The sequence below is a fragment of the Coregonus lavaretus genome (assembly GCF_964263955.1).
Source record: "Coregonus lavaretus genome assembly, chromosome: 14".
NCBI classification, from domain to species: domain Eukaryota; kingdom Metazoa; phylum Chordata; class Actinopteri; order Salmoniformes; family Salmonidae; genus Coregonus; species Coregonus lavaretus.
In genome coordinates, this window is record NC_140001.1 from 39,267,536 (window position 1) to 39,291,233 (window position 23,698).

General features: G+C 42.5%; 1 protein-coding gene across 2 annotated transcripts in view; it reads left to right on the forward strand.

Moving 5' to 3' along the window:
- Nucleotides 1-358: 358 nt before the first annotated feature.
- The window catches only part of LOC311141896 (F-box/LRR-repeat protein 17-like), a 334,017-nt gene continuing 310,677 nt past the window's right edge, over nucleotides 359-23,698 (forward strand). The window contains exons 1-7 of one of the 2 annotated variants that reach the window (XM_084177395.1): nucleotides 359-527; nucleotides 5,810-5,942; nucleotides 8,043-8,548; nucleotides 8,805-9,164; nucleotides 9,378-9,500; nucleotides 11,761-12,018; nucleotides 12,370-12,501. In XM_084177395.1, the coding sequence (XP_084033521.1) occupies nucleotides 8,063-8,548; nucleotides 8,805-9,164; nucleotides 9,378-9,500; nucleotides 11,761-12,018; nucleotides 12,370-12,501 (1,359 nt within the window). In that variant the 5' untranslated portion in view covers nucleotides 359-527; nucleotides 5,810-5,942; nucleotides 8,043-8,062. The remainder of the gene's footprint in view (nucleotides 528-5,809; nucleotides 5,943-8,042; nucleotides 8,549-8,804; nucleotides 9,165-9,377; nucleotides 9,501-11,760; nucleotides 12,019-12,369; nucleotides 12,502-23,698) is intronic. The other variant, XM_084177394.1, reaches the window with a different exon arrangement.

A 23,698-nucleotide genomic window follows, 5' to 3' on the forward strand; every position in this document is an offset into this window, starting at 1 on the left:
GCACGTTTTCACATTACGTTTTTTAGGGGGCAGGAGAATTACAGAGAAGGCAATTTGAATTAACACTGATTGCTTTTATTCTCATTTTTACATTGCAAACGGTGACAATTGTTTTTCATGCCAAGAGAGGTACCGACAACTACTGTCGCAACTACTGTCCACTACATGACTATTGCAACTACTGTCCACTACATGACTATTTTATTTCCAATTGTCATTAGCTACCCCTTTATTCTACCCATTAGACACCAACGTGGACTACAGCCCGGATTGGTCACACTGGGCAAAAACTGACATTTGGCTCCACCAATAACAGAATGTTAATCGCCCTTGTCGTCTTCCTCTCGCTGCATGTATTAGTCCGGAAGTGTTTTCTTTGGAGACCAAAACACTATTAGGATTATTTTACCTGAATTGTTACCCATTTTACATTCTTGTGTGCTGAAATTTAAACGCTCTACTCCTCCGTGTGTTGCACGCGCGGACTATGAGAGCGCGAATCGGAGGGGGGAGCACAGCGTGAACTGGTGAGCAGCAATACAATGTAGCTAGAAGCTAGCTATGCATCCTCAGCTAGTATCCATGTTGCTAGCTAGCTAGCTATCTTCAGCACAGCTGATCTAGCCACTGTTTTACTACTAGCTACTATCCTGTAGTCTTACCATGTATCCGATTGCTGGATATTTGTTGTTTTACAAGTTATTTTCATTTTCTTCAAGTAGTAGTAATAGCTTGCTTGCTATTCTTCCATTTTAAAACCCAAGCTAAGTGTTTACATGGCAAGTCAGTAGTAAAGGCAGGCACTGTCTAATGATACACATTGTTACAAAAAAGCATACGTCTAAAACCTGCTTGCGCCATGTCAATGATAATGCAAATAAACTCACAATGGATATAATTGAGTAAGGTAAATTGCAACATATACCAATGATTTAAGGCTGAGGGAAGGTAAAGCTTATTCTGATGATTTTGTTTACAAATCTTGGGCGCTACGTTACAATATAATCTCTGCTCTCGCAAAAGTGTTATTTATAATGTAGCCTCCTAGCAAGTGAAACCAATAGTTGCAGAAATCATCTTACTCACTCACTGTCTATTGGGCAGTATCATCAATGTACAAACACTAGCTAACTACCTTATGAATAATGAAATGCGTTGTAGGAAACATAAACACGCTGCTTGCCTTGATACACACACATACATCGATACCCCAGAGACATACACTGCCCAGTATTGTCACTGTCTGTGCCTGACCAAAAATAGCAGCTGCTAAATGCATTTACAGGAAACACTGGTGTGTGTGTGAGTCGAGATGGACCTTACAGTAGTGCTCTATTTAGAGGAACTGGCCACCAGCTGCTCCATTATATTTAGGCACAGATAGTATCATAGTTGTGATTGACCATGCCCTTTGATGAAAGAGCACACACATATAGAATAGCAGGGGGGAAGATAGTGTTACTGTCACTTTTGAAGTTCCTGAAATTCATGTAATGGCATATTTTCCTATTATAGTGCAGATGTTAGGTTATGTTACAGTGTTGGCTTGAAGTGAATGGGACCTTCATGCAGGTCAGTGGAACAGTGGAATGTTTTGGAACTTGACTTGCAGTGATCATAGAGTGGCAGCTCGGTCTTATCTAGTGCCTTAAGGCTGTTGATTGCTTTCTTTCATTTGAAAGGCAAACATTTTGGTTCAGCAGCCCTCGTAAGAGTTTTTATACCCGTGTGGCACTGTACCTTAATTAGCCTGCACTAGTAACAACATTTGTAGTAATATGTTGTGTTACATAGGCTAGTACTTTTTTGCATTTTGATGAAGCTAATGGAGTTGAGCGTAAAAAATAAATACATTGTTACACAAGAGATATATGGACTGTGTCTTACAGTGCCTTCAGAAAGTATTCACACCCCTTGACTTTTTTCCACATTTTATTGTAAGACACAGTCCCTATATCTCTATTGTTACAGCCTGAATTTAAAATGGATTCAATTGAGATTTATTTTTCACTGGCCAACACACAATATACCATAATGTCAAAATTGAATTATGATTTTAGAAATTAGTCAATAAGTGTTCAAATCATTTGTTATGGCAAGCCTAACTAAGTTCAGGAGTAAACATTTGCTTAAGAAGTCACATAATAATTATCATGGACTCACTCTGTGTCCAATAAGTGTTTAACATGATTTTTGAATGACTACCTCATCTCTGTACCCCACACATACAATTATCTGTAAGGTCCCTCAGTCGAGCAGTGAATTTCAAACACAGATTCAAACATAAAGACCAGGGAGATTTTACAATGCCTTGCAAAGAAAGGCACCTATTGGTAGATGGGTAAAACAAAAAGGAGACGTTGAATATCCCTTTGATCATGGTAAAGTTATTCATTACACTTTGGTTGGTTTATTAATACACCCAGTCACTACAAAGAAACAGACGTCCTTCCTAACACATTTGCCGGAGAGGAAGGAAACCCCTCAGGAATTTCACCATGAGGTCAATGGTGCCTTTAAAACAGTTATAGAGCTTAACGGCTGTGATAGGAGAAAACTGAGGATGGATCAACAACATTGTAGTTACTCCACAATACTAACCTAGTGTGAAAAGAAGGAAGCCTGTACAGAATAAAAAAAGATTCAAAAACATGCATCCTGTTTGCAACAAGGCACTAAAGTAATACTGCAAAATGTGGCAAAGCAATTAACTTTTGGTCCTGAATACAAAGTGTTATGTTTGGGGCAAATACAATACAAAACATGACTCCATATTTTCAAGCATAGTGGAGGCTACATCATGTTATGGGTATGCTTGTAATCGTTAAGGACTGGGGAGTTTTTCAGGATAAAAAATAAACGGAATGGCGCTAAGCACAGTCAAAATCCTAGAGGAAAAACTGGTTCATTCTGCTTTCCACCAGACACTGGGAGATTAGTTCACCTTTCAGCAGGACAATAACCTAAAACACCAGGCCAAATCTACACTGGAGTTGCTTACCAAGAAGATAGTGGCTGTTCCTGAGTGGCCGGGTTACAATTGTGCTGAGACTCCAATTTTTTACTTAAAATGTATGCCAAACACAAACCATTGATTTTAAAAGATTAACAAACCATACAACTCTATGCACAATGACTACTTAAAAAAATTTACACTGACAATTTGACAAAAACACTTTTACTGGAAGAACTGTGCAGATGCAAGGTTTGGTAAAAGAAATCGGTAAAATCTCCCTCAGTTTATGTGACCAAAAACTCAGTTAAATATCTTCTCCGAATTAAGATTCAAAGATGTCTGCAGAAAGAATGGGGTGTCAGCTATGACATGACACCTTGAGTTAGAAAAAAATCTATTTTGGTTCTTGAACTATAGTAAGTGAAGTGGATTTACACCCGGTAACAGAATTTCAACATGGGTCCCTGATCTGTACTACACAGAAATGCATAATTATGGATATGAATGTCATTCTCTTCATGGGCTCCCGAGTGGCACAGCAGTCTAAGGCACTGCATCTCAGTGCTTGAGGCGTCACTACAGACCCCCTGGTTCGATTCCAGGCTGTATCACAACCGGCCGTGATTGGGAGTCCCATAGGGCGGCGCACAATTGGCCCAGCGTCGTTCGGGTTTGGCCGGTGTAGGCCGTCATTGTAAATAAGAATTTGTTCTTAACTGACTTGCCTAGTTAAATAAAGGTAAAAAAAAAAAAAAAAATGGTGATGTATCCTAAATAGGTACACAATGGTAGAAAAATGCAATATATTTTTTTTTTTTTTTATTTATTTCACCTTTATTTAACCAGGTAAGCCAGTTGAGAATAAGTTCTCATTTACTACTGCGACCTGGCCAAGATAAAGCAAAGCAGTGCGATAAAAACAACAACACAGAGTTACATATGGGGTAAAACAAAACATAAAGTCAAAAATAGAAAATATATATACAGTGTGTGCAAATGTAGCAAGTTATGGAGGTAAGGCAATAAATAGGCCATAGTGCAAAATAATTACAATTAGGATTAACACTGGAATGGTAGATGTGCAAGAGATGATGTGCAAATAGAGATACTGGGGTGCAAATGAGCAAAATAAATAACAATATGGGGATGAGGTAGTTGGGTGGGCTAATTTCAGATGGGTTGTGTACAGGTGCAGTGATCGGTAAGGTGCTCTGACAACTGATGCTTAAAGTTAGTGAGGGAGATACAGTGGGGAAAAAAGTATTTAGTCAGCCACCAATTGTGCAAGTTCTCCCACTTAAAAAGATGAAAGAGGCCTGTAATTTTCATCATAGGTACACGTCAACTATGACAGACAAATTTAGAAAAATAATCCAGAAAATCACATTGTAGGATTTTTAATGAATTTATTTGCAAATTATGGTGGAAAATAAGTATTTGGTCACCTACAAACAAGCAAGATTTCTGGCTCTCACAGACCTGTAACTTCTTCTTTAAGAGGCTCCTCTGACCTCCACTCGTTACCTGTATTAATGGCACCTGTTTGAACTTGTTATCAGTATAAAAGACACCTGTCCACAACCTCAAACAGTCACACTCCAAACTCCACTATGGCCAAGACCAAAGAGCTGTCAAAGGACACCGGAAACAAAATTGTAGACTTGCACCAGGCTGGGAAGACTGAATCTGCAATAGGTAAGCAGCTTGGTTTGAAGAAATCAACTGTGGGAGCAATTATTAGGAAATTGAAGACATACAAGACCACTGATAATCTCCCTCGATCTGGGGCTCCACGCAAGATCTCACCCCGTGGGGTCAAAATGATCACAAGAACGTTGAGCAAAAATCCCAGAACCACACGGGGGGACCTAGTGAATGACCTGCAGAGAGCTGGGACCAAAGTAACAAAGCCTACCATCAGTAACACACTACGCCGCCAGGGACTCAAATCCTGCAGTGCCAGACGTGTCCCCTTGCTTAAGCCAGTACATGTCCAGGCCCGTCTGAAGTTTGCTAGAGTGCATTTGGATGATCCAGAAGAGGATTGGGAGAATGTCATATGGTCAGATGAAACCAAAATATAACTTTTTGGTAAAAACTCAACTCGTCGTGTTTGGAGGACAAAGAATGCTGAGTTGCATCCAAAGAACACCATACCTACTGTGAAGCATGGGGGTGGAAACATCATGCTTTGGGGCTGTTTTTCTGCAAAGGGACCAGGACGACTGATCCGTGTAAAGGAAAGAATGAATGGGGCCATGTATCGTGAGATTTTGAGTGAAAACCTCCTTCCATCAGCAAGGGCATTGAAGATGAAACGTGGCTGGGTCTTTCAGCATGACAATGATCCCAAACACACCGCCCGGGCAATGAAGGAGTGGCTTCGTAAGAAGCATTTCAAGGTCCTGGAGTGGCCTAGCCAGTCTCCAGATCTCAACCCCATAGAACATCTTTGGAGGGAGTTGAAAGTCCGTGTTGCCCAGCGACAGCCCCAAAACATCACTGCTCTAGAGGAGATCTGCATGGAGGAATGGGCCAAAATACCAGCAACAGTGTGTGAAAACCTTGTGAAGACTTACAGAAAACGTTTGACCTGTGTCATTGCCAACAAAGGGTATATAACAAAGTATTGAGAAACTTTTGTTATTGACCAAATACTTATTTTCCACCATAATTTGCAAATAAATTCATTAAAAATCCTACAATGTGATTTTCTGGATTTTTTTTCTTCTCATTTTGTCTGTCATAGTTGACGTGTACCTATGATGAAAATTACAGGCCTCTCTCATCTTTTTAAGTGGGAGAACTTGCACAATTGGTGGCTGACTAAATACTTTTTTCTCCCACTGTAAGTGTCTCCAGCTTCAGAGATTTTTGCAGTTCGTTCCAGTCATTGGCAGCAGAGAACTGGAAGGAATGGTGGCCAAAGGAGGTGTTGGCTTTGGGGATGACCAGTGAGATATACCTCCTGGAGCGCATACTACGGGTGAGTGTTGCTATGGTGACCAATGAGCTAAGATAAGGCAGGGATTTGCCTAGCAGTGATTTATAGATGACCTGGAGCCAGTGGGTGGCGACGAATATGTAGTGAGGACCAGCCAACGAGCGTACAGGTCACAGTGGTGGGTAGTATATGGGGCTTTGGTGACAAAACGGATGGCACTGTGATAGACTACATCCAATTTGCTGAGTAGAGTGTTGGAGGCTATTTTGTAAATGACATCGCCGAAGTCAAGGACCGGTAGGATAGTCCGGTTTACGAGGGCATGTTTGGCAGCATGAGTGAAGGAGGCTTTGTTGCGAAATAGGGAGCCGATTCTGGATTTAACTTTGGATTGGAGATGCTTAATGTGAGTCTGGAAGGAGAGTTTACAGTCTAACCAGACACCTAGGTATTTGTAGTTGTCCACATACTCTAGGTCAGACCCGTCGAGAGTAGTGATTCTAGTCGGGTGGGCGGGTACCAGCAGCGTTCGATTGAAGAGCATGCATTTAGTTTTACTTGTGTTTAAGAGCAGTTGGAGGCTACGGAAGGAGTGTTGTATGGCATTGAAGCTCGTTTGGAGGTTTGTTAACACAGTGTCCAATGAAGGGCCAGATGTATACAAAATGGTGTCGTCTGCGTAGAGGTGGATCTGAGAATCACCAGCAGCAAGAGCGACATCATTGATATACGCAGAGAAAAGAGTCGGCTCAAGAATTGAACCCTGTGGCACCCCCATAGAGACTGCCAGAGGTCCAGTATCCTTTGCATATTTGGGTATTATTCTACACACTGGCTATTATTTTAATGTGCTCTGCCTCCAAGCAAGACCAAATGTGGTTGGACCGGACTAAATCTGAACCAATCATAGACATCAAAGTACAGTACAGTAGAGTATAGTTCAGTAGAGTAAAGTACAGTACATTATAGTGTACTCAAGCTCTACTGTGTACTGTACTTCACTCTTCTCCACTCTATTCTATGTTACTGTACAGTACAGGACTGTACTGAATTATAATGTACTTTTCTTAACTGTGCTCTACTGTACTGTACTTTGTTGTCCAAACTTGTGAAACCTAGACCTGACCGGAACAAATCTAAACCAATCATGGACGTCTAGATGTTTGGGCCAAATGAAGGCCGGTCCAGATATCTCTGGACGCTGAAATCAAGACAAGGGCGGACTGACCAAATTTCAACTACTTTTTGACGTCTATGGATGTCCGATGTGGGTCGTTGCTCAGTGGGTGAGGATGCTGGTTACAGTAAATGGAAAGAGAGGGGGCTCATGGGTAGGTGTCAATAAGAGCTGGGAGAGGTGACGTTAATTGAAGAGAGAGAGAGAGCAAGAGCGCGAGAGAGAGTGGGAGGGGTTGTCCAGACTTTTCACGCTCTTGCTTTGACCACCAGAGAACAAAAAGGGAAAGAAAACCGTTATCAGTTGAACATAACATTATGCCAGTGGAAGGGAGGACAGTAGCAGGTGACCCAACTGTGGTTTGTGAATACTGTGAATTCCCATTGTAGCCAATTCAGTTGCGGAAATTCCGTTTTGGTAACAGAATTTCACGTTTGAATAACTTAATAATTCATAAAGAAAATTGATATCAGTAAAAACACTATAACTAATTGATAGGTCTACCATTACTTGTTACTTCTGTGAACTTTCATTATCCTCCCTCCTGATGAGGGAGAGATGTAAAAATATCTTAGATATGTGGGTTTTTAGTAACGGAATTTCAAGACACAAGGCAATGTTTCTTAAACTTACAAAAGGCAGACATTTTTTTTTGTTAATTAGTTGGCAGCGGTCTTTACTTCAATATTATTGTGTTTTGATGCATTTCTAATACCTTTTAAGACTTTTTCTGGTAGATGTTTTCTAAGACCCCCTTTCCATCTGTTTGACAAGAAATCAAAGCCTTTGCTTATTCCTAATTAGAAGATGGAAAATGTTAGAAAAATGTATATATGCCTTAATTTCTCAAATATAGACTCTTAGCTTTAATTTGACACTCAATTTGACGTGCTCCTATGAACTTCACGTTGGTGCTCATGGGTCCATGTACATGGAAATTACATGTTTTCTCTTCCCCTACCCAGAGTCTCCGTGAGTCATCTATATGGGCCATCTTCTCTCGAAAAATGGTTACCGCCTGAACAAGAGGACACGCAAGCTGCACCACAGGAAGAAGAAGAAGAGGAACTGCTTCCTGCAGGGGCCGTGCATGCTCTGCTTCATCGTCCACGGCAACAGCGGGGGCCTCGACGACGACAGTGACCAGTTAGAGACCAGCATCAACAGCGGAGGCGGAATCGGAAGACGTTGTCATAGGAACGCCAGTGGTACCGGAAGCGGAGGAATCGGAAGTGCCTCAAAGCTCGCTGGGCGGTACGCTGCTCTCACTTCCCCTGAGGACTGTGCCAAGTTCCTGCTGTCGCCAAGGGAACTAGCCATCTGGGAGGGTCAAGGGAAGAGTCTACTGTCGGCCGTGCCGGCTAAGCTGATCCCGCCGCCAGCGCTGTTCCGGAGTGCAGGGATTCCAGTGCCTGTAGCTGTAGCTGTGGCCGTTTCTGTGCCTGGTAGTGCCAGTGACTACGCCGAGATGGTGAGAAACTAGAAAGGGTTTATTTCTAGTGCTGCTGAATTAGTTAATTGTTTAATTAATGTAATTGGTTGGCCAGAGAGTCCACTCACTTGATGTCCCAGGTTTGAATCAGTCACTGATTTAGAAGGGACACTATCTGAACAGTTTGCTCCCATACCGTATAGTTCCTGGTGTTTCTTCTGATGTCATCTCTGTCTAATCCCTTTTGATGTGGTTCTCTGTGATCTGTGTCTGATCCTTGTTTCTTTCCTCCCAGGTGTGTAAGAGGAAGTGTGCGGCGGTGCAGAGGTGCACCCCCTGTAAGCAGCCGCGATGTGCCTTCCCTGTCCCTGAGGGAGGTGTGGAGGATGGAGGAGGAGGAGGAAGTGGGGATGCCTCCTCTAACTCCGGGACTGGCCACTGCCACCTCTGCCCCCTGCCCTCCTCCTCTTCCTCCTCATCCTCCTCCTCGTCTGTCGAGGGCTGCTGTGGGATGGCTCTCCATGGCGATTCAATGCCCCAGAGTTCTGACTCTTCCCCCTGCTGTCCGCATCACCATGACGACTGCCAGGGGAGGGGCTGTGACGTGATTGACACATCCAGCATCAACCGCCTCCCCTCCTCCATCCTGCTTAAGGTCAGAGGTCACCATTAGAGTGCAGTTCATTTTGGAGGCCTGATTGGATGCTTTCAAAGCCTTTTATTCTAACTGAAACTAACTGAAATGGGCTGGAGGTAGCCTGGGTACCAGTCTGTTTAGCTAACATTCCACTGCTTGTACTCTGTGTCACTGCCAAACAACAGGCTGGATGTGAGTGGATGCACAACCTGTGTTTTCTGTTCCTCTCAGGTGTTCTCCCACCTGTCGGTGAAAGAGCGCTGTCTGTGTGCCTCGCTGGTCTGTAAGTACTGGAGGGACCTCTGCTTAGACTTCCAGTTCTGGAAGCAAATCGACCTCAGTGGCCTACAACAAGTGAGTACAACATTTGAGACATTTTATAAAGAAACATTTTATTTTAGAAAATGTTTTTAAACCCCTTTTCTATACTGAACAAAAATATAAACGCAACAATTTCAAAGATTTTACTGAGTTACAGTTCTGGCCTGGGAGGGCGTAGGCCTACCCACTTGGGAGCCAGGCCCAGCCAATCAGAATTAGTTTTTCCCCACAAAAGGGCTTTATTACAGACAGAATAAAGTGGTCACAGAGGTCAGACGTTTCTTGTACAGTGAGGGAAAAAAGTATTTGATCCCCTGCTGATTTTGTACGTTTTCCCACTGACAAAGACATGATCAGTCTATAATTTTAATGGTAGGTTTATTTGAACAGTGAGAGACAGAATAACAACAGAAAAATCCAGAAAAACGCATGTCAAAAATGTTATAAACTGATTTGCATTTTAATGAGGGAAATAAGTATTTGACCCCTCTGCAAAACATGACTTAGTACTTGGTGGCAAAACCCTTGTTGGCAATCACAGAGGTCAGACGTTTCTTGTAGTTGGCCACCAGGTTTGCACACATCTCAGGAGGGATTTTGTTCCACTCCTCTTTGCAGATCTTCTCCAAGTCATTAAGGTTTCGAGGCTGACGTTTGGCAACTCGAACCTTCAGCTCCCTCCACAGATTTTCTATGGGATTAAGGCCTGGAGACTGGCTAGGCCACTCCAGGACCTTAATGTGCTTCTTCTTGAGCCAGTCCTTTGTTGCCTTGGCCGTGTGTTTTGGGTCATTGTCATGCTGGAATACCCATCCACGACCCATTTTCAATGCCCTGGCTGAGGGAAGGAGGTTCTCACCCAAGATTTGACGGTACATGGCCCCGTCCATCGTCCTTTTGATGCAGTGAAGTTGTCCTGTCCCCTTAGCAGAAAAACACCCCCAAAGCATAATGTTTCCACCTCCATGTTTGACGGTGGGGATGGTGTTCTTGGGGTCATAGGCAGCATTCCTCCTCCTCCAAACATGGCGTGTTGAGTTGATGCCAAAGAGCTCCATTTTGGTCTCATCTGACCACAACACTTGTCACCCAGTTCTCCTCTGAACCATTCAGATGTTCATTGGCAAACTTCAGCCAGGCCTGTATATGTGCTTTCTTGAGCAGGGGGACCTTGCGGGCGCTGCAGGATTTCAGTCCTTCACGGCGTAGTGTGTTACCAATTGTTTTCTTGGTGACTATGGTCCCAGCTGCCTTGAGATCATTGACAAGATCCTCCTGTGTAGTTCTGGGCTGATTCCTCACCATTCTCATGATCATTGCAACTCCACGAGGTGAGATCTTGCATGGAGCCCCAGGCTGAGGGAGATTGACAGTTATTTTGTGTTTCTTCAATTTGCGAATAATCGCACCAACTGTTGTCACCTTCTCACCAAGCTGCTTGGCGATGGTCTTGTAGCCCATTCCAGCCTTGTGTAGGTCTTCAATCTTGTCCCTGACATCCTTGGAGAGCTCTTTGGTCTTGGCCATGGTGGAGAGTTTGGAATCTGATTAATTGATTGCTTCTGTGGACAGGTGTCTTTTTTATACAGGTAACAAACTGAGATTAGGAGTACTCCCTTTAAGAGTGTGCTGCTAATCTCAGCTCGTTACCTGTATAAAAGACACCTGGGAGCCAGAAATATTTCTGATTGAGAGGGGGTCAAATACTTATTTCCCTCATTAAAATGCAAATCAATTGATAACATTTTTGACATGCGTTTTTCTGGATTTTGTTGTTGTTATTCTGTCTCTCACTGTTCAAATAAACCTACCATTTAAAATTATAGACTGATCATGTCTTTGTCAGTGGGCAAACGTACAAAATCAGCAGGGGATCAAATACTTAATTCCCTCATTGCAAGTTTTTTTGTGCGTATGGAACATTTCTGGGGTCTTTTATTTCAGCTCATGAAACATGGGACCGACACTTTACATGTTGTGTGTATATTTCTGTTCAGTGTACCTTTGTAATGTTCATGTATTTTATAAAGCGTCTATTATGTGACTATATGTTGATCACAGATGACTTTCTCATCAAACTTTACCTTGAGCCCTAACCTCTCTCTCTTCTCCCTGTTTCTACTCATTCACTCACTCACTCACTCACTCACTCACTCACTCACTCACTCACTCACTCACTCACTCACTCACTCACTCACTCACTCACTCACTCACTCACTCACTCACTCACTCACTCACTCACTCACTCACTCACTCACTCACTCACTCACTCACTCACCCACACCCCCCTCAGGTAAATGATGACCTCCTGGTGAAGATAGCGTCTCGGAGGCAGAATGTGATGGAGTTGAACATCTCAGACTGTCGTGGCGTGCAGGACCACGGTGTGTGTTCCCTGGCGTCCCACTGCCCAGGACTTCAGAGGTACACAGCCTACCGCTGTAAACAGCTGAGTGACCTGTCCCTCAGCGCCCTGGCCTTACACTGCCCTCTGCTGGCCAAGGTCCATGTTGGCAACCAGGACAAACTGACGGATGACGCTCTCAAAAAGGTGCTCCATCTCTCTCTCTCTCTCGCTCTCTCTCTCTCTCTCTCTCTGCACCCCTTTTCTTTCTTTCTTTCTTTCTTTCTTTCTTTCTTTCTTTCTTTCTTTCTTTCTTTCTTTCTTTCTTTCTTTCTTTCTTTCTTTCTTTCTTTCTTTCTTTCTTTCTTTCTTTCTTTCTTTCTTTCTTTCTTTCTTTCTTTCTTTCTTTCTTTCTTTCTTTCTTTTTTTTTTGCTCTACTTAATCCATCAGTCGATCAATCTGATGCAGTAATAACACTTCTTACAATGCATTTATAACAAGTTTATCAGGCTTAACCCCTTCTCCCTCTCCTCCCCCTCCCATTCTTGTATCCCTAGTTGGGAGAACACAGTTCAGAGTTGAAGGATATCCACCTGGGCCAGTGCTACAGTATTACTGATGAGGGGATGGTGGCCCTGTCCAAGGGATGTCCCAAGCTGCAGAGAATCTACATGCAGGAGAACAAACTGGTAAGTACCCTACCCAGTTCTTAGGCTACAACACAATGTTCCCATTGATACCAGTTGGACTGCAAAACAAGGCAGGGGGCCCACGCGGTCTCTGTAGGGTTAGGGGAAACGCTGCCTACATGTTTGACTTTAAATCAATGAAAGGGGAAGGGAAAAAGTGTGGATCACACTCTGTCTGTCTGGGGTCCTGGAGGCTACTAGAGAACCGTTGAGTGGTGTCTCTGTGTCGTGTAATGTGAAACAGGCTCGGTGGGGATGTTTGTGTGTTTACTGTGTGTGTGTGTTGGATAGAGCGGTGGTGGTGGGTTGTGGGGTATTTTTGCTGTTGGCATGGAAGGATCATGATACATCTGTTTGAAATGAAAGACAAATCCCAAACTCAAAGTAAAATCTGTTGAAAACATGCGAAGAGGCACAGGCTAAGGGAGAGGACTGCATGCATTTTTGGTAGTGTGGATTACATTTCTCTAAGTATGCATGTTGTGTGTCTGCTGGTGGTTTTGGGGTGTTTTGGGGACAGTCCCTGTTCAAGTGCAGTGTGATGATGTGCCAAGTCCTCCGACACAGGGGATCTGCACTTACACAACAAAATAAAGATGGATATTCAACACCCCTTGGTTTGTGTGCCAGCTGGAAATGTAGGATATATTATTAATACTCCCTGAACACACAGACAATGGCTGGGGTCCCTGAGCTAGCTTCATGTGGAGGATTCCCATATTTCCAGCTCATTCTCTCCTGATTCCAGGAATCTTCCAACCAGGATTTCTGTAAAAACCTGAGAATTTAGGAAAAATTACCTGAATTTTGCATCCCTGGTTGTGGTGGAGTCTTGTTCATTTTAGTTGGGTGTCTGTGTTTTACCAGTCACTGGTTCTGACAGAGGCCTGCTAACACTAGAACCCTGTAGTGAGACCTCTCGTTGGGTGTTGTAATGAAAACACCATTACTCTGCAGATATGGGCTTGTGTTCATGTTCTGCAAGGGTTTTGGACATCCTGACAACCTGAATCTCTGGCTTTGAAAGCCTGTTGGATATTTGAAGTGTGTCTTCTCCTTTCCCAATGTAGGTTATCATAAAGCCTCAGTGACTAGAATACTTGATGACTTTCTATTGTATAAGGGCAATTCCATGGTAACGGAATTATGCTGAGACTCCGATTTGTTCACTTTAAAATGTATACCAAACAAAAACCATTGATTTCAAAGTTTACCAAACCATAGAACTTTATGCACAACAGTGGAGGCTGCTGAGGGGAGGATGGCTCATAATAATGGCTGGAATGGAGTCAATGGAATGGTATCAACCAATGGAAACCACATGTTTGATACCATTCCATTGACTCTATTCCAGCCATTATTATGAGCCGTCCTCCCCTCAACAGCCTCCACTGATGCACAAGTACTACTTCGAACAATTTCCACTGAAAAGTTTACAAAAACACATTTATAGGAAGAACTGTGCAGATAAAACGTTTGGTAACAGAATAAAACTAAGGGAGATTTTACATTTTTTTGTTTGTTTTTTTGTTACAGTGTAATTTGTTCAAAGTACTAATTGTGCGTAGAGTTGTATGGTTTGTTAAACTTTGAAATCAATGGATTTTGTTTGGCATACATTTTAAAGGGAGAAATCGGAGTCTCAGAGTAATTCCACTAGCAGGGAATTGCCCATAACCTACCCAGTTTAACATGTCTCCTCCCCAGTGATGCACTTATTTCCCAGTGTGATTGTTGAACGATCCCTGACAGTGCCTTCCCTTCACCGCAAGAGGTCAGTGGTACTTCACTATTGAACGCGACCAGTCAAGGGGCCATAGCTAGATAAAGTGTATTCTTTTAATAAAGCCACAGAGGCTGGCTAGAATCCTCTACATTTGGCACTTCCATTAAAAGCTTCTCTGGATATGTATGCATTGAGATGTGCAAAGGAGTTCTGTTTCCAAGTGTATTGAATAGCATTTCATCATAAACCGCCCTCTTTATTCTCTAGCCTAATGGGTTGGTCTTCCTTTCCTTAAAATATTTCTCTCTCATAGTGATTACGCTCTTGATGAATTAGTCCACTTAAAGTTATTAACAATGGCTCAGTCTGTTAAAATCCCATTCATCACCTTAATAGTTATGAAAATAGCGATTATAGCGAGGTGAGAGATTCATTTTGGTACTAATAATATTTCAACGCCGCAGTATCAATTTCAGACAGTCATTTTTCAGATGTGAGATTGCGTTTTCTGGCTTCCTCTTCATATTATGCCGGCGAGAAATGGGTTGTGAATATTTTTAGGAGTTGTTATGTCTAGCCACTCTTATTGCTTTGGCCTGATATTGTCATTAAGTTAGCCTGGTATTAAGAAGGACAGGAAAACTTCCCTCCCTCTCTCCTCTCCATAGAGGATTCTCGTTCCCTTACAGCATTGCCTACTAGAGTTTCTCTCCCCAACTGTTTTGATTAAACAAATGTAATAGCTCGATAAGTAATTCCCTTTTCTAATTGGACATTTTGGACCAGATTAAAGAATTGATTTAATCTCCGTAAGAAGGAAAGTGTGCAAAATAGTGAATTGTTTACAGTTGTCTTGTAGGCTTAAGGAGAAATCTCTATATCTCTGGATCCAAATTTGGCTGCTGGTTTTCATGTTTTCTCCTGTGTTTTAGCTCGAAAACATAAATTAACTATTTTACATTTACAGACTTTTAGTGTGAAACTGAGGATAAACATATTTTGACTAAGTCCTATGTGCCCTACGTAATCTAGGCTATGAAATCTTTTGATGAGAGGATTTAGTTGACTATGAGTAAAATCAAGTCTTGTTTCCTAGTGAAACATTTCTTAGCTGCAATGTGTGCTGTGTAGGCCTCTCTCTGAGGATAGGACATGTTCTGTTGCTCTTTATTCCTTTCCCTTACTCTCACCTCATTTTTCACTGGGGTCATAGTTTAGAAAACATTGTCAGTTGTTCGCTCTCTTATCCCTGGTTCTCTCTCTCTCTCTCTCTCTCTCTCTCTCTCTCTCTCTCTCTCTCTCTCTCCCCTCTCTCTCTCTCTCTCCCCTCTCTCTCCTCTCTCTCTCTCCCCCTCTCTCCTCTCTCTCTCTCTCCCCTCTCTCTCTCTCCCCTCTCTCTCTCTCCCCTCTCTCTCTCTCTCTCTCTCTCTCTCTCCCCTCTCACTCACTCACTCACTCACTCAGGGAGATATGTGTACAGTTCCCTCTGTCCTGTGGGGTTAGGAGCCAGGCACCGGCTGGTCTACTCTGACATCTGAAGCCTTTACAAAACATCTTTATCACAACGGCCCCAATTCACTCACTGACAGATCCTCTCTCTCACTCGCATGCCTCATCTTTCCCATTGCCTCCCTTTCTCCATCTCTTTTCTTGCCCCCCCCCCTCTCCTTTCCCTAATGTAATGTAACAGGATCCTGTCTCTTTCAATCAATGAGGAATGGAGATGATCCCTCGCTCTGGTGTTCTGTACTTTTCCTTTCCTCTTCCTCCTTCCCTCTTTCTGGCCTTCTTCTAATTGAATAATTAAAAAGCCAGAGTATGTTTCTGTGCTCTCTCTCTCTCTCTCTCTCTCTCTCTCTCTCTCTCTCTCTCTCTCTCTCTCTCTCTCTCTCTCTCTCTCTCTCTCTCGCTCTCTCTCTCTCTCTCTCTCTCTCGACTCTGCTGGTGGTTTCTCTCTTATTTGGCTCGAGGCTTCCTGCTCTCATCAACATACAGTATCTAGTCTAGAAGTCTTTAACAGTTTAGAAAAAAGTGAATTGTTTCATGAAGGGAGTCTGACACACTAAGCTGATAAAGTAGACCGTTCTCTTTCTACCTAGCCTATTCTAAAACACTACATTGGGTGTTCTTAGGAGGACTATTGTTCAGTGTGTAGAAGTTGAGGGATAATGACTTCTGTGGCCTGTGTGACTGGCTAGAGTCACTGCAGTCTCTCACCTTCCGTTTCCCTGTCAGATGTCAACTTGTTAGTCTGGGCTGGCTGGCTGTGGGTGTTGTCCAATGGAGTCTGTACAGACACAGAGAATGACTATTTTTGGGCTCCAGTGATTTCTCAGGTGAAACTTTGATGGTTGGGTCTCTATCTCTTTTTCGCTCTCTATTTCTCTCTCGCTCTCTTTCCCACACCCACTCTCTCTCCTTTTCTCTCCCCATCTCCCTGACAGCTCTCTGTGTCCACACAGTACTTAGGTGAACTGTCTGATTTGAACTGCTGAATGTTTCTCTCTGCTAGGCTGCGTGTGGGAGGTGGAATAGAGAGAACTTTCCAGAAAAAGACTGGAAAAGTGTTTTTTATAATGGGATCACCTCACCTGTATAAGTATATAAAAGAATACAATGGTGTGTGTTTGTACTCGATTTGACCTTGTTCATATTTACAGAATCTATGCCATTGTAGGGATTGTTTGTCTGTTTTCAGACGTTGTTTTGAGCTCTTGTTGTTTTACCATTAATATTCTGTTCTCTCTCTGTCTGCCTCAGAGGACAAAGACCTATATAATACCAAACTCCTCCTCTTCTCATCATATGAATGTGTCCTAGGCTAGGAGAGAGACGGCCCCGGATGTTGAGCTGAGAGTTTTGTCAATACAGACAAAGTATTGTGTAGGCTTATCTGCTCTACAGATCACACCCATTCTTCTACATGAATAATGATATTCCATTAGTTCCTTACAATTACACAGGAGTATCGCAATTTTAGAAATGTTTGCCACATTTTTCTCCCTCATCTTTTGCTTCTTCTCCCGCCTCTCCTTTCCTAGTGGAATCAAAGCACGTTTCTTTAATTCTCCAGCGAGGTGATGACACGGTAACACGGTAACCGTGGTTTTTGCCAAACAAAAATCACTGATTTGCAAAGTTAAACAAACCATACAACTCTATGCACAAGGAATACTTTTAACAGTTTCCACAGAAAATATTACAAAAACACAATTACTCAAAGAACAGTGCAGATGTAGTTTGATAACAGATTGACGGTAAAATCTCCCTCATTTTATGTGACCACGTAAAAAAATAAAACTCTGTTAAATATATTCTCCGAATTAAGATTCAAAGATATCTGCAGAAAGAATGGGGTGTCAGTTATGATACAGTGGGGGAAAAAAGTATTTAGTCAGCCACCAATTGTGCATGTTCTCCCACTTAAAAATATGAGAGAGGCCTGTAATTTTCATCATAGGTACACGTCAACTATGACAGACAAATTGAGAAGAAAAAAAATCCAGAAAATCACATTGTAGGATTTTTAATGAATTTATTTGCAAATTATGGTGGAAAATAAGTATTTGGTCACCTACAAACAAGCAAGATTTCTGGCTCTCACAGACCTGTAACTTCTTCTTTAAGAGGCTCCTCTGTCCTCCACTCGTTACCTGTATTAATGGCACCTGTTTGAACTTGTTATCAGTATAAAAGACACCTGTCCACAACCTCAAACAGTCAAACTCCACTATGGCCAAGACCAAAGAGCTGTCAAAGGACACCAGAAACAAAATTGTAGACCTGCACCAGGCTGGGAAGACTGAATCTGCAATAGGTAAGCAGCTTGGTTTGAAGAAATCAACTGTGGGAGCAATTATTAGGAAATGGAAGACATACAAGACCACTGATAATCTCCCTCGATCTGGGGCTCCACGCAAGATCTCACCCCGTGGGGTCAAAATGATCACAAGAACGGTGAGCAAAAATCCCAGAACCACACGGGGGGACCTAGTGAATGACCTGCAGAGAGCTGGGACCAAAGTAACAAAGCCTACCATCAGTAACACACTACGCCGCCAGGGACTCAAATCCTGCAGTGCCAGACGTGTCCCCCTGCTTAAGCCAGTGCATGTCCAGGCCGGTCTGAAGTTTGCTAGAGTGCATTTGGATGATCCAGTAGAGGATTGGGAGAATGTCATATGGTCAGATGAAACCAAAATATAACTTTTTGGTAAAAACTCAACTCAATCGTGTTTGGAGGACAAAGAATGCTGAGTTGCATCCAAAAAACACCATACCTACTGTGAAGCATGGGGGTGGAAACATCATGCTTTGGGGCTGTTTTTCTGCAAAGGGACCAGGACGACTGATCCGTGTAAAGGAAAGAATTAATGGGGCCATGTATCGTGAGATTTTGAGTGAAAACCTCCTTCCATCAGCAAGGGCATTGAAGATGAAACGTGGCTGGGTCTTTCAGCATGACAATGATCCCAAACACACCGCCCGGGCAACGAAGGAGTGGCTTCGTAAGAAGCATTTCAAGGTCCTGGAGTGGCCTAGCCAGTCTCCAGATCTCAACCCCATAGAAAATCTTTGGAGGGAGTTGAAAGTCCATGTTGCCCAGCGACAGCCCCAAAACATCACTGCTCTAGAGGAGATCTGCATGGAGGAATGGGCCAAAATACCAGCAACAGTGTGTGAAAACCTTGTGAAGACTTACAGAAAACGTTTGACCTGTGTCATTGCCAACAAAGGGTATATAACAAAGTATTGAGAAACTTTTGTTATTGACCAAATACTTATTTTCCACCATAATTTGCAAATAAATTCATTAAAAATCCTACAATGTGATTTTCTGGAAAAAAAAATCTCATTTTGTCTGTCATAGTTGACGTGTACCTATGATGAAAATTACAGGCCTCTCTCATCTTTTTAAGTGGGAGAACTTGCAAAATTGGTGGCTGACTAAATACTTTTTTCCCCCACTGTATGACAACTTGAGTTTGAAAAAATCTATTTTGGTTATTGGACTACAGTAGTGATTCCTCATGAAACCATACAAAAAAAGACTATGATTCTGGGGATTTTCAAATGTAATCCATAGAATAGCATTATTGACATGTATTTGACATTTGTACGTAAAATTAATATATTGAAAAATGTGCCAAATCAAAAAAGGTATATTTTCTATATGCATGTGTATATTTTTCAATATTCATAAATGTACAGTGAGGGAAAAAAGTATTTGATCCCCTGCAGATTTTTTACGTTTGCCCACTGACAAAGACATGATCAGTCTATAATTTTAATCGTAGGTTTATTTGAACAGTGAGAGACAGGATAACAACAATAAAATCCAGAAAAACGCATGTCAAAAATTTTATAAATTGATTTGCATTTTAATGAGGTAAATAAGTATTTGACCCCTCTGCAAAACATGACTTAGTACTTGATGGCAAAACCCTTGTTGGCAATCACAGAGGTCAGACGTTTCTTGTAGTTGGCCACCAGGTTTGCACACATCTCAGGAGGGATTTTGTTCCACTCCTCTTTGCAGATCTTCTCCAAGTCATTAAGGTTTCGAGGCTGACGTTTGGCAACTCGAACCTTCAGCTCCCTCCACAGATTTTCTATGGGATTAAGGTCTGGAGACTGGCTAGGCCACTCCAGGACCTTAATGTGCTTCTTCTTGAGCCACTCCTTTGTTGCCTTGGCCATGTGTTTTGGGTCATTGTCATGCTGGAATACCCATCCATGACCCATTTTCAATGCCCTGGCTGAGGGAAGGAGGTTCTCACCCAAGATTTGACAGTACATGGCCCGTCCATCGTCCCTTTGATGCGGTGAAGTTGTCCTGTCCCCTTAGCAGAAAAACACCCCGAAAGCATAATGTTTCCACCTCCATGTTTGACGGTGGGGATGGTGTTCTTGGGGTCATAGGCGGCATTCCTCCTCCTCCAAACACGGCGAGTTGAGTTGATGCCAAAGAGCTCGATTTTGGTCTCATCTGACCACAACACTCTTACCCAGTTCTCCTCTGAACCATTCAGATGTTCATTGGCAAACTTCAGACTGCCCTGTATATGCGCTTTCTTGAGCAGGGGGACCTTGCGGGCGCTGCAGGATTTCAGTCCTTCACGGCGTAGTGTGTTACCAATTGTTTTCTTGGTGACTATGGTCCCAGCTGCCTTGAGATCATTGACAAGATCCTCCCGTGTAGTTCTGGGCTGATTCCTCACCATTCTCATGATCATTGCAACTCCACAAGGTGAGATCTTGCATGGAGCCTCAGGCCGAGGGAGATTGACAGTTCTTTTGGGTTTCTTCCATTTGCGAATAATCACACCAACTTTTGTCACCTTCTCACCAAGCTGCTTGGCGATGGTCTTGTGCCCATTCCAGCCTTGTGTAGGTCTACAATCTTGTCCCTGACATCCTTGGAGAGCTCTTTGGTCTTGGCCATGGTGGAGAGTTTGGAATCTGATTGATTGATTGCTTCTGTGGACAGGTGTCTTTTTTATACAGGTAACAAACTGAGATTAGGAGTACTCCCTTTAAGAGTGTGCTCCTAATCTCAGCTCGTTACCTGTATAAAAGACACCTGGGAGCCAGAAATCTTTCTGATTTGAGAGGGGGTCAAATACTTATTTCCCTCATTAAAATGCAAATGAATTTATACAAATTTTTACGTGTTTTTCTGGATTTTTTGTTGTTATTCTGTCTCCCACTGTTCAAATAAACCTACCATTAAAATTATAGACTGATAATTTCTTTGTCAGTGGGCAAACGTACAAAATCAGCAGGGGATCAAATCCCCCCCCCCCCCCCCACTGTATGTAAAAAATGTTATTGATTCAACATACTATTCATATTACAGAGCAAGCGGTAAAGCTTCAAATGACACCAATGTTTGCTTTGTAGCACTTAAAGATTATGGAACATTATGGAGTCTTAAAGGAGCACTGGGTATGGCCAAAATGGCATTAATATGCCAACTTTAATTAATTCTTTCTCAATTATGCTTTTAGATACAAATGTCAAATATGTCAACAATCCTTCCTCCAAAGGACTATTCTATGGATTACATTTAGTAAAAATTCCCAAAATCATGGTCTTTTTTGTCTAGGTATCATGAGGATTCTCTCAGTAAGTGACATAGATTAAAAAGAAAAAAAATATGCCATTTAGCAGACACTTTTATCCAAAGCGACTTACAGTCATGCGTGCATACATTTTTGTGTATGGGTGGTCCCGGGGATCGAACCCACTACCCTGGCGTTACAAGCGCCGTGCTCTACCAGCTGAGCTACAGAGAACCACAAACACCCGGTAACAGAATGACATCATGGGTCCCTGATCTGTACTATACAGAAATGCATAACTATGAATGTCATTCTGTTCATGGTGATGGCAAAGGTAGAAAAATGTAATATCTCCCTTTGCATATTGGTAAATGTAAAATGTATTATTCTACACACTGGGTATTATTCTAATGAGCTCCGCCCCCAAATAAGACAACATTTGCTTGGTCCGGACCTAATCTATATCAATCATAAATGTATATGTTTCACAAGTTTGGACATCACAGTACAGCACAGCACAGTAGAGTACAGTACTGTGCTGTAGAGTTTATTACAGTACAGTAGAGCACACGAGTGGAGTACAGTGTAATTGACTGTACTGTGCTGTCCAAACTTGTGAAACAGACGTCAATGATTGGTTTAGATTTACTTTTTGACGTCCATGGACTTCCGGTGTCGGTCGGTGCTCAATGAGTGTGAGGGCTGGTTACAGTAAATGGAAGGAGGGAGGGGCTTATGGGTAGGTGTCAGTGCCTGGAGAGGTGACATTAACTGGACAGAGAGAAGAGAGACAGGGAGAATGAGAGGAATGGGTCGTCCAGACTGTTTTTTTTTTGTTGCTTTGACCTCAACGCGACAGAAAGAGAAAGAAAACGGTTATGAGCTGAACATAACATTATGCCAGTGGAAGGGAGGACAGTAGCAGGTGACCCAACTGTGGTTTGTGAATACTATGAATTCCCATTGTAGCCAATTCAGTTGGCAACATTCTATTACAGATTTATTTGGGGGGGGGGGTCATTCTGTTACCGATTTGGTAACAGAATGACGGGTTTTAATCACTTAATAAATTATAAACCAAATTGTTATCGGTAAAAACACTATAACTAATTGGTAGGTCTAACTTTCATTATCCACCCTTGGACTCGCTCCTGGGAACACGTGTCTGTCTGTTATTTATATATATATACATACAGTACCAGTCAAAAGTTTGGACACACCTACTCATTCAAGGGTTTGTCTTTATTTGTACTATTTTCTACATTGTAGAATAATAGTGAAGACATCAAAACTATGAAATAACACATATGGAATCATGCAGTAACCAAAAAAGTGTTAAACAAATCAAAATATATTTTATATTTTATATTCTTCAAAGTAGCCACCCTTTGCCTTGATGACAGCTTTGCACACTCTTGGCATTCTCTCAACCAGCTTCACCGGGAATGATTTTCCAACAGTCTTGAAGGAGTTCCCACATATGCTGAGCACTTGTTGACTGCTTTTCCTTCACTCTGCCGTCCGACTCATCCCAAACCATCTCAATTGGGTTGAGGTCGGGGGATTGTGGAGGCCAGGTCATCTGATGCAGCACTCCATCACTCTCCTTCTTGGTAAAATAGCCCTTACACAGCCTGGTGGTGTGTTGGGTCATTGTCCTGTTGAAAAACAAATGATAGTCCCACTAAGCCCAAACCAGATGGGATGGCGTATCGCTGCAGAATGCTGTGTTAGCCATGCTGGTTAAGTTTGCCTTGAATTCTAAATAAATCACAGACAAAGCATCCCCAAACCATCACTCCACCACCACTATGCTTGACCTTTGGTATGATGTTCTTACTGTGGAATGCAGAGTTTGGTTTTCGCCAGGCATTACTGGAACCATGTCGTCCAAAAAGTTATACTTTTGAATCATCTGTCCATAGAACGTTCTTCCAAGAGTCTTGATGATCATCCAGGTGCTTTTTGGCAAACTTGAGTCAACTTTTTGGACGAGATGGGTCCCATTATGCCTGGCGAAAACCAAACACTGTATTCCACAGTAAGAACATCATACCAAAGGTCAAGCATGGTGGTGGTGGTGTGATGGTTTGGGGATGCTTTGCTGCCTCAGGACCTGGACGACTTGCCTTAATAGAAGGAACCATGAATTCTGCTCTGTATCAGAGAATTCTACAGGAGAATGTCAGACCATCCATCTGTGAGCTGAAGCTGAAGCGCAGCTGGGTCATGCAGCAAGACAATGATCCAAAACACACAATCAAGTCTACATGAAAATTGCTAAAAAAGTAACACATTGGAAGTTTTGGAATGGCCTAGTCAAAGTCCAGACCTAATCCCAATTGAGATATTGTGGCAGGACTTGAAACGAGCAGTTCATGCTTGAAAACCCACACGTCACTGAGTT